The sequence below is a fragment of the Ovis aries genome, chromosome 2 (genome assembly GCF_016772045.2).
Source record: "Ovis aries strain OAR_USU_Benz2616 breed Rambouillet chromosome 2, ARS-UI_Ramb_v3.0, whole genome shotgun sequence".
Taxonomy (NCBI): Eukaryota; Metazoa; Chordata; class Mammalia; order Artiodactyla; family Bovidae; genus Ovis; species Ovis aries.
In genome coordinates this window covers 209636828-209649371 of record NC_056055.1, presented here as the reverse complement: position 1 = coordinate 209649371, position 12544 = coordinate 209636828, and the positions used below count along the sequence as shown (strand labels likewise).

The 12544-nt window shown below is 42.7% G+C and overlaps 2 protein-coding genes across 16 annotated transcripts in view; one reads left to right on the top strand and one right to left on the bottom strand.

Moving 5' to 3' along the window:
* The window catches only part of CREB1 (cAMP responsive element binding protein 1), a 55666-nt gene extending 46543 nt beyond the window's left edge, over positions 1-9123 (bottom strand). For 13 of the 15 annotated variants that reach the window (XR_009599415.1, XR_009599414.1, XR_009599412.1 and 10 more), the window contains exon 1: positions 9053-9123. The gene's annotated coding sequence lies outside the window, so the exon portion shown is untranslated. Of the gene's footprint in view, positions 1-8936; positions 9003-9052 lie in introns of those variants that run through there. The other 2 variants (XR_009599420.1, XM_060410302.1) reach the window with 1 other exon arrangement.
* LOC121818518 (sterile alpha motif domain-containing protein 1-like) lies at positions 8336-12270 on the top strand. Its single transcript, XM_042242714.1, has 5 exons — positions 8336-8612; positions 8694-9414; positions 9782-9963; positions 10279-10410; positions 12033-12270. The coding sequence occupies exons 1-4, from the start codon at positions 8336-8338 to the stop codon at positions 10284-10286; spliced, it is 1188 nt and encodes a 395-aa protein (XP_042098648.1). The 3' UTR covers positions 10287-10410; positions 12033-12270.
* Positions 12271-12544: the final 274 nt, after the last annotated feature.

Below are 12544 nucleotides of genomic sequence, written 5' to 3'. Positions count from 1 at the left end.
TTAAACTAATCCCTACCATCGGTTTACATATAAATTCCCTCCAAACAAGTATTTAGTTAATAATTATTTCAAACCATAAACTGTTTTGAAATGATAGAAAAACAATGAATTATGGAAAAAAGGAAAGCAAGAGCTGGCTATTTACGGTAACCTTTCTGTTGATGCAGACTTGACTAATAGGATAACGAAATCGACATTTTTACAAGACTTTGGCTACAATACTTCCTTCAAGTAAATGAACTTTTATAAACCAAAACTATTGATGAGGAACAACAAATTTTAGTAATCATCAATAAAGCTAAACCTTCTAAACTTTCTTCACAAAGAGATAATGCTATTAATATTCAGAGTGACGAAGACTATGCTTTACTGTTATTTCTTGCCCAGGGAAAATGTTCTACTAGTTTGTAAATTTAAATTCTCCAGAGGTCAGCTGAGTCAACTGCAAAAAATGACGGAGTTAGTACTGGCTCCATGGTGTGTGTGTGTGTTAGTCACTCAGTCGTGTGTCCAATTCTCTGCGACCCCATGGATTGTAGACTGCCAGGCTCCTCTGTCCATGGGATGATCCAGGCAACAGTACTGGAGTGGGTAGTCATTCTCTTCTCCAGGAGATGTTCCAGACCTAGGGATGGAACCCATGTCTTCTACACTGTAGGCAGACTGCTTATGCCCAAGATACCAGGGATGCCTCCGTGGTAATAGTCTGCGGTGTGAACTTCCCTAATACAGCAGAATTTAAATTTATGAGTAATACACTACGTCCACACAAACATAAAATTCTCTAGTAACAAATAATTCACAAAAGTTTGAATTAAACTTTGTTTCAAAGTCACTTTCTCTTGATATTTACCTTTGCTTCTTTTGGCCAGTACTCAAAACTAAGGAATCTGGACATAGGATAAAAAAAGGATAAAAAAGACCAGAGCAAGTGGGGTGTAATTCCAAATATGTACTAGTAGATTTAGTTATATTTTTCATTAGTCATGGCTTTCAGAGATATTTAGAAAATGTCTATAATAAAGAATTTATAATGTCCAAGATATGACAACAAAAAGCACAAGCAATGAAAGGAAGAAGAAAAAAAAAGAATTTGAAATTGTCAGAATTAAAAACTTTTGTGCCAAAGAAGTGAAGACAATCCATAGAAGAAAACTTCATAAATCATATATATCTGGTAAGAAACTTGTATCTAGAATAACAAACAACTATTACAACTCAGTAATAAGACAAATAACCCAATTTAAAAATGGGCAAATGATCTAACAGACACTTCTTCCAAGATATACAAATGGCCAGTAAGTACACAAAAAGATGACTGACAGCATTAGTCACCAGGGAAATGCAAATCTAAACCACAATGAGATACTACTTCTCACCCACTAAAATGGCTACAGTGAAAAATAAAAACAAGTGTTGAGGATACAGAGAAATCTGAACTCATACACTACCAGTGGGAATGTAAAAGGGTACCACTCTAAGTCTGGCAGTTCCTCAAAACGGTTAACATAGTTACCATGCTGCTGCTAAGTCACTTCAGTCGTGTCCGACTCAGTGAGACCCCAGAGACGGCAGCCCACCAGGCTCCCTCATCCCTGGGATTCTCCAGGCAAGAACACTGGAGTGGGTTGCCATTTCCTTCTCCAATGTATGAAAATGAAAAATTAAAGTGAAGTCGCTCAGTCGTGTCCGACTCTTAGCGACCCCATGGACCGCAGCCTACCAGGCTCTTCCGTCCATGGGATTTTCCAGGCAAGAGTACTGGAGTGGGTTAGCAATTCCACTCCTAGGTATAAAGCCAAGAGAAATGAGAACATATGTAATAAATGAATGCTCGTGGCAGCATTATTTACAATAGCCCAAAGGTCCAAATGCCTATGAATTCATGAATAAAATATTGCATATCTATAAAACGGAATATTATTTAGCAACAGCAAGGAATGAAGTCCTGATAAACATGGATAAACCCTAACAGTTTTACTGTGTTAAGTAAGAGAAGCTCATCACAATGCAATCCATTTATATGCAATGTTCAGAATAGGCTTCCCCAATGGCTTAGCAGGTAAACAACCCACCTGCAATGCAAGAGACACAGGAAGGGTGAGTTCGATCCCTGGGTTGGGAAGATCCCCCTGGAAAAGGAAATGGCAACCCACTCTGGGAAATCCCATGGACAGAGCACCTTGGCAGGCTACAGTCCATGGGGCCACAAGGAGTCAGACACAACTAACTATTACAAGAATTCAGCACTGGAGACAAAAGTGCCTAGGGAACTTTAGTAGTTGCCTAGGACCGGGGGTATGGAGTTACCTACATTTTAGCTTGTTATATCACACCATTCCTGTTTATGTTGTTCCTCCTCTTACACGAAATTTACAGCTTCCTGCTTCACACGTAGGGCTCCTAAATACTGTGGATTTACATTTAATATGACACTTTCTTCACCTCAAGAAAGGTGAATGTACAAGTTCATTCTGCTTCCATGTCTTCATTTGTGTTGTCCATGCCACTGCCCACAATACATTCGCCTTCATTTTTACCTTCCAAGTTCTTCCGTATGCAATTTGAGTACTATCTTCTCACAAGTTTCCTCACTGAACACCTTTTCTTCTAAACTCAGTAGTTCTTCAAGACAGTGAGAACTGACATTCTGCCATGTATAAACCATTTTTTATTATACTTGTTTCTGTCGTCTCCATTATACTGTAAGTACCTTGGGCAGTAAAGCCACATACTCAGGCTTCTATAGCAACTAGAAAAATGGTTTATTTAATATCTCTAAAAATACTTGATTAAATTTTATGACTATTTCACCAACTATGAAAAAGATGATGGTCAATAAATGTTCGCAGAATAAATGACTAGACGGATAAAAGGCAGTAACAGCAAACAATAAATATTTTAAGAGTATGATGCCCTTTTAAGAGTACAGAGTTCAGAACGAGCAATAAATTTCAATTCAATGATGACAAACAAGGTATTTATGAATCTCCTATTGCTAATTGCTTACACAAAAAGGGATAATCACCCTCAAAATTGTTACTCAGCTTCGTTTAGATTACAAACATTTTTAGTTACATCTATACTGTCATACTCTTGCCTGGAGAATCCCATGGACAGAGAAGCCTGGTGGGCTACAGTCCATAGGGTCACGAAGAGTTGGACACGACTGAAGCAACTTAAGACAGACACTGTCATATAATAACAACCAGAAATTCAAACACAGACAACCAGTTCATTAGAGAAAGACTTAAAGAAATAAATCTTAGTTTCCAAGATTTACTAATCTTTGGTAGACATTTTCTCATACCACTGGTATAAACTCTCAGACCCATCCTCCACTCAGACACCAAGGTCACTACTTAGCTATTTTAACATCACTTAATTCTCTCTTCTCCAAACAAATGTATTTACTTTTCTCCTTTAGAAAAAAAGTTAGCATCAATGCTTCAGACTTCCTCTCTAAACCTTGATGAGTGATAGAATATTCAGAGATTCTAGATAAATCCAACCAGGACGAATTTGTTCAGACAGCCCATTTCACTTCACTTATGGTAAACTAAGCTTTAATAATCTTACCTCAACCCCAAGGAAAAGCAACTCAGGTATTTAAAAGTTTAACAAGGGGTACTATTCTTAAGCTGTGATTCAGGTAATTGATTAAATACATAAAGGTAATTTTTCATCACTGGTTGTGTAGAATACTGTCATCTACTTATCTGCTGGAATTAACCAACCTTCTTATTGGTAACAGAGGAGACAGGTAAGCAAAACTAGGTAAAATAATGAAACATATCTGTACAGGATCAGGACTGGCAGAGTTAAGAAAAGAGAAAAATGCAAAGCAAAACACAAGACAAAGAGTTTGTATATACTAAGCGAGCACACGGAGTCAGAAGAGAAACAAATGTGTTTCAAATGTCTCAAAAATCTACATTTACAGATTTGATAGTATAAATTTAGAACCATACTTTCTTCTTGTAACTTCAAAAAGTTGACCAAGACTAACCACATATAATGCCTGTTAGCATATTTATTAAATTGGCAGAGGAAAACAAGTAGCCATTTTCACAGTATCAGTTTGTTGTTTTAGTTCACAATCTTTACCTCCAACCCAAAAGACAAGCCACTGATACAATGAGACTGTGAGAAATCATTTAATTCCCTGGTAGCCCCCAGATAACGTTCCAGAGGAAACCTTTCCCGTCTGTACAGATTTCAATTATCCACTCCCGACCCCTACCAATCTGCAAGTGCTTTGTGAACATTTGGTCATAGTAAATCCTCAAAACAACAGTAAGACAGTATTCTTACATTAAAAGCTTTAATATATCTGTCAAGTTAAGCATACAAAAAATGAGATCACAAAACCGCTTCATTTAATGATTTTTTTTAAAAGATAAGAGCTGAGTCCCTGCTGTTAGATTAGTTATCATTTTCTAAGTTTAATCAACTTAAAGACCTTATAGCATGTGTATTTTACAGATAAATATACTAACAGATGTATATTTAAAATGTACTAATAGTTAAATGCCGCTTAGAAGGTCGAAAAAAAGAAAAAGAGAGCACTGACACTTTTCTTTTGTGCTCTTGTTGAAAGAAGTTATTACTTGGGCCAAGTAATAACTTAGCCAAGGACTTCTTCAGTAAAAGAAAAAAAAATTCATCTAAGAAGAAAAGTCTCAGTAGACAATCATATAGGTGAAACTGTTTATTTAGGTATCAAATATAAAACTCACTTATAACACCAAGAAATATTAGAAAATCATCAAAAAGATAAGTTAATGAGTGTGTAAAAAATTAACTCAGAGAAAGCTAGTACAGTAATCAAGATTACTGGGTAATCGCATCCCCTGAGAATGGTCTACTTAAAAAAAGATCTGGACTACATAAGATGTTCTTTCTCATTTAAAGAGAAAACTATAGACTTTTATTGGCTGAAATAATAAAAGGAAGAGTCTGTTTAGGGCTATAAGAACCACGACAAAGGAGTTAAATACAGACTAAATTTACTTTGAGAGTTAACTCTTATACAGCTTGCTTCCCTATTCATATTGATCTCGAATATTTTAATAAAACTTAAAAAAAAAAACACTGAAACTGAAGATAACCGAGGGAGTTTAAGGTCTTTATGTACTGACACAACCCAAATGCTAAGCCGTGTTAAGTGAAAACTGCAAGATATAGGTGTGTACACAGTGCACTACCATTTGAATAAAAAGGGGGATAGGGCAGGAGAGTACATACATATATCCGTTTGTACTTGGACAGAGTACCTCTGAAAGGACAAAAGAGAAACTGGTAACACCTGGGTGATTGGAGGGTGGGGGCAAAAAACATGACCTGCTGCTGCATGACATTTTATGTGTTCTGAATTATGGGCTATCTGAAAGAATTACTTATTAAAAAATAAAAATTGGAAATACAAAAGTAAAATCCTCTTTTCTTCCATCTTCATCAAGTGTGATCTCGCTTTCCTTTTGACTGCTTTCTTATGGCATATATTCTGCCTTATTAGTCATCATGTCCCCAATAGTTCCTTGAGGGTAGAGATATATGACAGTGTAATCCATCTTTGGATTTGCTGCAGCTTCTGGCCTAGTGAATTAAAACACAGTAACAATAATGATGAAGGATAGTTTAAAACATAAAGGAAACATTTGTTGACCACTTGTGACATGCCTAGAGTTTACTATGTATTAATTCATTTAGTTCCCACATGTGTCTGAGTTAGATAACTGCTTACTTAAGATCAAGGAAAATTAGAAGTACAGAGAAGAAATCTGACCAAGGTTCCACAGCTAGGAAGTTAAAATAAAACTTAAATCCCCAAAGAAGTACTTTATAATCACCTGACAACACTAAAAGTAGCTGGCATTATTCTAACAGATAAAGAAACAAAGACTTTCGAAAGATCAAGAAACTTCTCGTAGGTCACAAAATTCCTTGAGGGTAGGCACAGGATGATAGCGGCAACAGCAGGATTCAAACTGGCCTGTGATTCCCAAACCCAGTGCTTTTTCCACTAACTACATTCTCTACCACAGTAAATGATACCTATTATTTGCTGCTACTGCTGCTAAGTCACTTCAGTCTTGTCTGACTCTGAGCCATAAACTGTGTCCCAAGTGATAATGCAGAAATGTGTTTATACCTGAGTAAGAAAAAAAATCCTTTCATTTTCTTTTTATCATTCTGACTACTATATCCTTAACCTTAGATTTGAGCTCTAACTAGTCAATAAAGAAGCCATCACTTGAAGTGACACTATATATCAAGAAAGATGCTTGTAAGATTGTATCACAGGCTGGCTATAAACAAGTCCACATAACCATGTCTGATAAGACATTTATAAAATAAATGAAATTACAAATTTCACTGATACATTGTAAGCATAAGAGTACAAGAATTTTTTTCTACTGTGTAAATAAAGGAAAAGAATTTTTAAAATGAGGTGAAGTGAGGGCTATATACCTGGATTTACCGTAGCCATTATTATATCCCCCCAAATAAAACTCAGTGTCTTAGAATGAAAAATAAAGTATGTCTCTATGAAGAAACAAAAATGTCTATTAATCAGATCTAATCATGAAAATGAATTTCAGAAAGCAGAAAAAGGTGCCATTTTATGAATAAGTTTCCTTACGCTCTTCTGTGGGGGAGAAAAAAAAAATGATTCAAAAGGAGTTACACTGGAGTTTCATATTCCATAAGAAATGCCCTTTTAATAGTTTTCAGTTAATTTCTATCAAAGACTCACTGCCTTTCTGAATACACCTCCATTAAAAAACGGTTCAAGCAGATTTAACTGTAATTTCTGCTGATCCCTGGGAGGGGATAGAAGTATAACTTAGTAACATGTTACAAATGAATATTCAAATATTAATGATTACAAGTTTACAAAGTTTCACCTGAGACTGCTAAGAATTAGATTATGAATTTATAATTTAAAAATTTAAAAGATCTTTTGGATAAAACAAAAGAAAAACTATCATAACTTAAAAAAAAAAATTCAACAAAGGAAGAATCATTGTCAGTATCTGTAAGGGAAAAGAAATTCTGTTCAACTTATGCTGGTTTGCAGAAAAGCCTTAAGGAAAATCAGTAATCTATGGCATCATCAACACCATAATTTCCTCAGTGTTTGGAAATAAAATCACCTTCCCAACCCTTAACGGAAAACTATTTCATCTTCTTAATTAAATTTTTTGGCAATGAAAAATGGCTAATGTGTTTTTTTAAAAAAAATACTAGTAATACAGCAAGGAGGTTTTGGAAAAGTGACTTGGATAAAGAAAATCAGAAGACAGTGCTCATACTAACAGTATTTATTCCTAACAAGAAACCTTGTATCAATCACCATTGTATCATACCATGAGACAGGGAAGTATTTTAAAAAGAACCTTTTGCATTACCTAAAATAACCGTTTTGGTTTATATTTAAATCAGGAAATGAATGTAAAAGATTTCAACAACTGGCAACCAAAAGTATTTTATACTAAACCTTTAGAAGGCAGAACTGATGAAAGCTAACGCTAGCATGAAATTTTAACTTCTGAAGAAGGTAAGACAAACTTAAATAGGTCACATCCCATGGTCCTTTAAAAACTGTCTTGATGTGTCAATGATTTTTCTGCTGTCCGTTTTCCCCAAAAGGGAAAGAAAAAATATACCTTGTGGCTTAAATTATTGTGGGTCTGGGGCTAGGGTTACCTACTACGGGCGAAGCAAATAATGCATACTTTTAAATGGCTATTTTTAGAATTAGGGTTAACCAATTTTGTATTTAAGAAAGATGTGAGAAATATGGTCGGGTTGCGAGGGGAGATCCAAAGGACCCAACACCACGGCTGTCCCCCGCCAAGGTGACGTGAAACAAAAGTACATCGCTAATACTCGTTTCAACGAAGTGTTTCAGAATGATAGCTCTCAAGTGATTACCTTATTGAAAAGGGTTAAAACCGAAACTGTTTTCAAAAATCAGCTTCCCTTTTACAAGATCCCAATAGGTTTTTTTTAAAATTACAAATATATTTTTCTTAGCATCCCCTTCCTCCCCCAAAGAATGCATTTCTATGACTACTAATTAAAAAACAAAAAAAAAAAAGGGTGAGGGAAAGAGTCAAAAAATTATTTTAAAAAGCGCGAGTTCTCATTACCTCATGTTAGCAGAAAAGCACAGAAAACAGCATTTTCCCAATGGGGCGGGAGCGGGGGGAAAGGGCGTGAATAAAATACAGGACGAGAGGAAAACCTTGGGTTTCGAACTTTATTGCACAAAGAGAGAAGAGGAGAGTAGGTCAGACTGAGCACCGCTTCCCCTCGCTAGGCGAGCATGGCAGACACGGAGGCTACCGGGAAGGCAGGCACCTTCACCTCCTCTGCCCTTAACTGTCGCCTTCTTCCTCCTCCACCCCCCGCGGGCACCCCGGCGGCGCTGCCCTGGCGGATTGCGGGCCGGGTCGGGGGGCGAGACTGTCGGCGGGGGCCGGGCAGGCGGCACAGGAGGCAGCGCCGGCCGGGCCGGCGGGCGGCCTCCCCCGGGGCGGCTCCGGACTCCCGGCTCCGCGCCCGGCCCGGCCCGCCGGCGGCGGGAACGCGGGCGCCAGCTCGCCGCGGCCGGCCGCCCGCCCGCACACACCCCCGGCCGCCGGCTCCCACCCCGCCCGCCGCCCGCCGCCCCCCGCCATGAGCGCCGCCGCTGGCTGCAGGCAGAGTCGCTGCCGCCCCGGCCGCCGCTGGCTCCAGTCCGCCGCCATTATTCTTTGTTCGCTGCGAGCGGCGGCGATGGTGTGGGGCTCGGGCGGAGGCTCCATCTTTACCGCGGCCCCTCCTGCGAGGGGAAGGCCCCAAGCGCGGGTGTCCGGCGCCTCCCCGTCCCCCCTCCGTCCCCCCGGCTCTCTCCGGCTCCTGCCTCCTCCTCCTGCTCCTCTTACCGGTGGTACAAGCTCCTCCGTCACTGCTTTCGTTCGCGGCCCGGATCTCGCTGGAGTTTTATTCTCTCCCCCACGTAACACACCGCGTCAAACTACACCTCCGCCGCGTCACTCACCAACACTCCGCTTCTCCCAGCCGCCCGGGCCACAGGCAGCACCAGCCGCCGCCGACTGAGGACTCGCAGCCAGGGAGCCAGCCAGCGCCGCCCAGTGCCGAGTGCGCAGCGGCCGCGCACGGAAACAGCCGAGCTCGGTCCGGAGGAGCTCGAGCGGCCCCGCCCTCCGCGCTGGAGGCGGAAGTTGCCGAAGGCTTTCGAGTTCCTTCGGGCGCGGCGGAGGGGTTCCTCCGGGAGAGGGAAAGCGGCAGTGGGCTGGGACCCGGGGGTGGGGAAGAGGGGGTCTGTCTAAGCGGCCCCGCTGCCCTCGCCGCGTATCGACGGTTTAAGGCCGGCGGCGGAAACTTGCAGGAAGAACTGGGGTTTGTGTGTGGCGCGGTGGGGAATTCCCGAGGGGTGTGGACGGTTCGATGGAAACCCCCGCGCGGGCTGCCCTTGCGGCTGTAAGCGGCGGGCTCTAGGGCGGCTGCAGCGTCACGGGCCTGGGCCCCAGAGCGCCTCCCGTCCCGGGAACTTTCAAAAGCTGCAGAGACCAGAAAGACGCGCCTCCGGGTCGGGGCCGCGGCTGAGCGCGGAGGCCCTGCGGAGCCGGGGAGGAAGGCCTGCTGCAGCTCTGCGGTTCCCCGAGGCCTCGGCCGGACGCTGGGGTGCTAGGCCTCGGCGCGGCGCCGGCGCGGCCCAGGGGCGTCGTGGGCCCCTGTGGGAAGGGTTTTCCGCCTTTCTGAGCAGGTCGGGAGGCTCCGCTCCGAGAATCCGCAGAGAAACCTGGCGGCCGCCGGCGGGACCGTTCAGTTTCGGGGCACGGAGGCCCTGGGACTCCGGGCAGCTGGCGGAGTTTAGCCGGGCAGCGAGGACGGCCAGGCCGGTGGGGCACACCTTCGGCCTCCGAGCCATGACCTGCCCTGACCGAGGTTGCTCTTTTGCATTTTCGGAATGTCTTCCCCTAACCCCGCTTACCTGCCCGCCCTTTTTGTTGGGGGGGGTGGGGACGAGGGGGACCCATCCTGTATTGCTTTCATTTTCACAGTCAGTTTTCTACTGCAGCCGCTGCCCTCTTTTCTTCACCACCCACTCCCCCATCTGAACCCTCAGTGCCTGGAAGCTGCTGATCTTGCCCCCCCTCAGAGGTCACGCGGAGACTCGATGCTGACTTTATCATTATCTGTTTTATTTAACTGGGCAGTCCTCTCTCCCGGGCTTTCAGGTCTGCTGTAATTCACTTTCAGTGGTTTAAGCTCTGGAGAAGGGAATGGCAACCCACTCCTTTCTTGCCTGGAGAATCCCAAGGACAGAGGAGCCTGGAGGGCAACAGCCCATTTGGTTGCGAAGAGTCGGACACGAGTGAAGCAACTTAGCAGGCAAGCTTAAAGCAAATGTGTCTTAGGAAGCGGAGAGGGTCCAAGTCAGAGCTTCGCCCTATACAGACTTGTGTTGAAAGAGTTCCCTAGCCTCGTACTGTAGCCTAGCGCTGTAGATCTCCTCCTGCTTCTTCTTTGGGCTGAAGAATAACCTCCTTTCCTTCCGTTATTTTCAACCTTTCTTCCTCTACCGGCGTTTCTGTCTAGCATTTGAACAGCCTTAAGTCTCTCTCCCCTGGAGAAGGAAATGGCAGCCCGCTCCAGTATTCTTGCCTGGATAATCCCACGGACAGAGAAACCTGGCAGGCTACAGTCCATGGGGTCACAAGAGTCAGACGCGATTTAGCAACTAAACCACCACCAAATCTCTCACGTCTAGATTTCTGTCTTTAAGTCCCTCTCCATCTCTTACCACATGGACATTGTCTCATGACTCAGCCCTCTCTAGTCTAGTTTCTGTTCTTACCACACTCCTGGAGCAGCTCTGAATTGTCACAGACAAGCTTCAGGCCTCTGCTTACAAGACCTTGTTCTGGCATCTTACACTATTGCCTACACCCTCATCCACATATGCTCTTGTCTTACACTCTTGTTTTCCTCTTAACTCTCTGGTTCTTGACAACCCGCTTCTCCTCCTTTAGCCAGTTGTTAAATACGGGAGTCCTGTTGAGCTTCACCCGCTTCTGGAGTCCCACCGTATGCGCTTTCCCAGGTGGTCTCATCCTCTTCTGTTCCCTTCAGATACCAAGACTCCAGCTCAAAGCTCAAGCCTAGATCTTGCTCTTGAGCTCTAGATTCATATTCCCAAGTGTCTTTGCTACACTTTCATCCGGATGACTTGGGTGTGCCAAACCCCTCTTCCTATAGCCCTTGGTTCAGTAAAGGAAATCATATCCATCTACTCAGTTCAGAAACCTAAGACACCTCCAACACACATCAGAATCACCTAGACCTACCTTGAGAAAAATAGGATTTGTGGCTTCTCTCCTACGACCACTTTCCCATCCCACTCTAAGTTAACTTCACCTCTTGCTGGAAGTTCTGCAGTAACTACCATCTAGGTCCTACAGAACTGGTCTTGGCTCATTCCGATCCATTTGCCATACTGCAGCCAGAGTAATTTTTAACAAATACAAATCTGATCAAGTCGCTACCCTGATTGAATTCCTTCAGTCCTTCCCTTTGTTTACTGAAAACAATCTGAGTCCTTATCATGAAGGCCAGGCCCTCTGTTATCCAGGCTTGTGTTCTCAGCCTCCCCAATGGTTTCTCTAGCTATCTGCACTCCAGCCATGTTAGTCTTTTATTTTTCTAGGCTCTTTTCTCTGGTTCTCTACTGTAGGCTCTCACCTCAAGGTATTTATACATGCTGTTCCCTTTCCTTGAAATTCTTTTCTGTCACCCACTCCTCCTACCTAACTGTACTTAGCACTTTCCTGATTCATCATTCTTGGAATTATTTGTTTACTATCCATGTAAGTCTGCAGGTAGTGACCAAGTGTGCCTCGTTTGCCACCAGAATTTCTCTCCTCCCATCCTCAGCACAATGCAGTGGTGTTCATTGAGTATTTATTGAACAAATAATATCTCTGTGGTCATGGCAAAATTTATTAATATTTTAGGATTCAAATCCTGGTTCAGCTGTGTGACTTTGGGCATGATCTTTCCTCCTGCACCTCAGTTTTCCCATTGGTGAAATGAAGATGATAGTAGCTACTACATCATAGTGTTCTTGTGGTAATTAAATGAGATCATTCATGGAAAGTGTACTTGACAATGACATGTAACAAGTGTCAATTAAAATGTTGCCCCCCCCAAAAAAAATAAATAAAAATAAAATGTTGCCCATTCTTAGATTTATTTATATATCTCATCTTTGTGTCAAATACACTTTCAAAATGTAGCTCACCTCCTTGCTCTTCTTACCCTGGCCCTATACATGATACCAAAATATTGGGATTATTTGGGGCTTCCCAGGTGGCTCAGATGGTAAAGTATCTGCCTGCAGTGCGGGAGACCTGGATTTGATCCCTGGGTCCAGAAGATCCATTGGAGAAAGGAATGGCAACCCACTCCCGTATTCTTGCCTGGAGAATCCCATGGACAGAGGAGTCTGGCAGGCTTAATTTTTAAT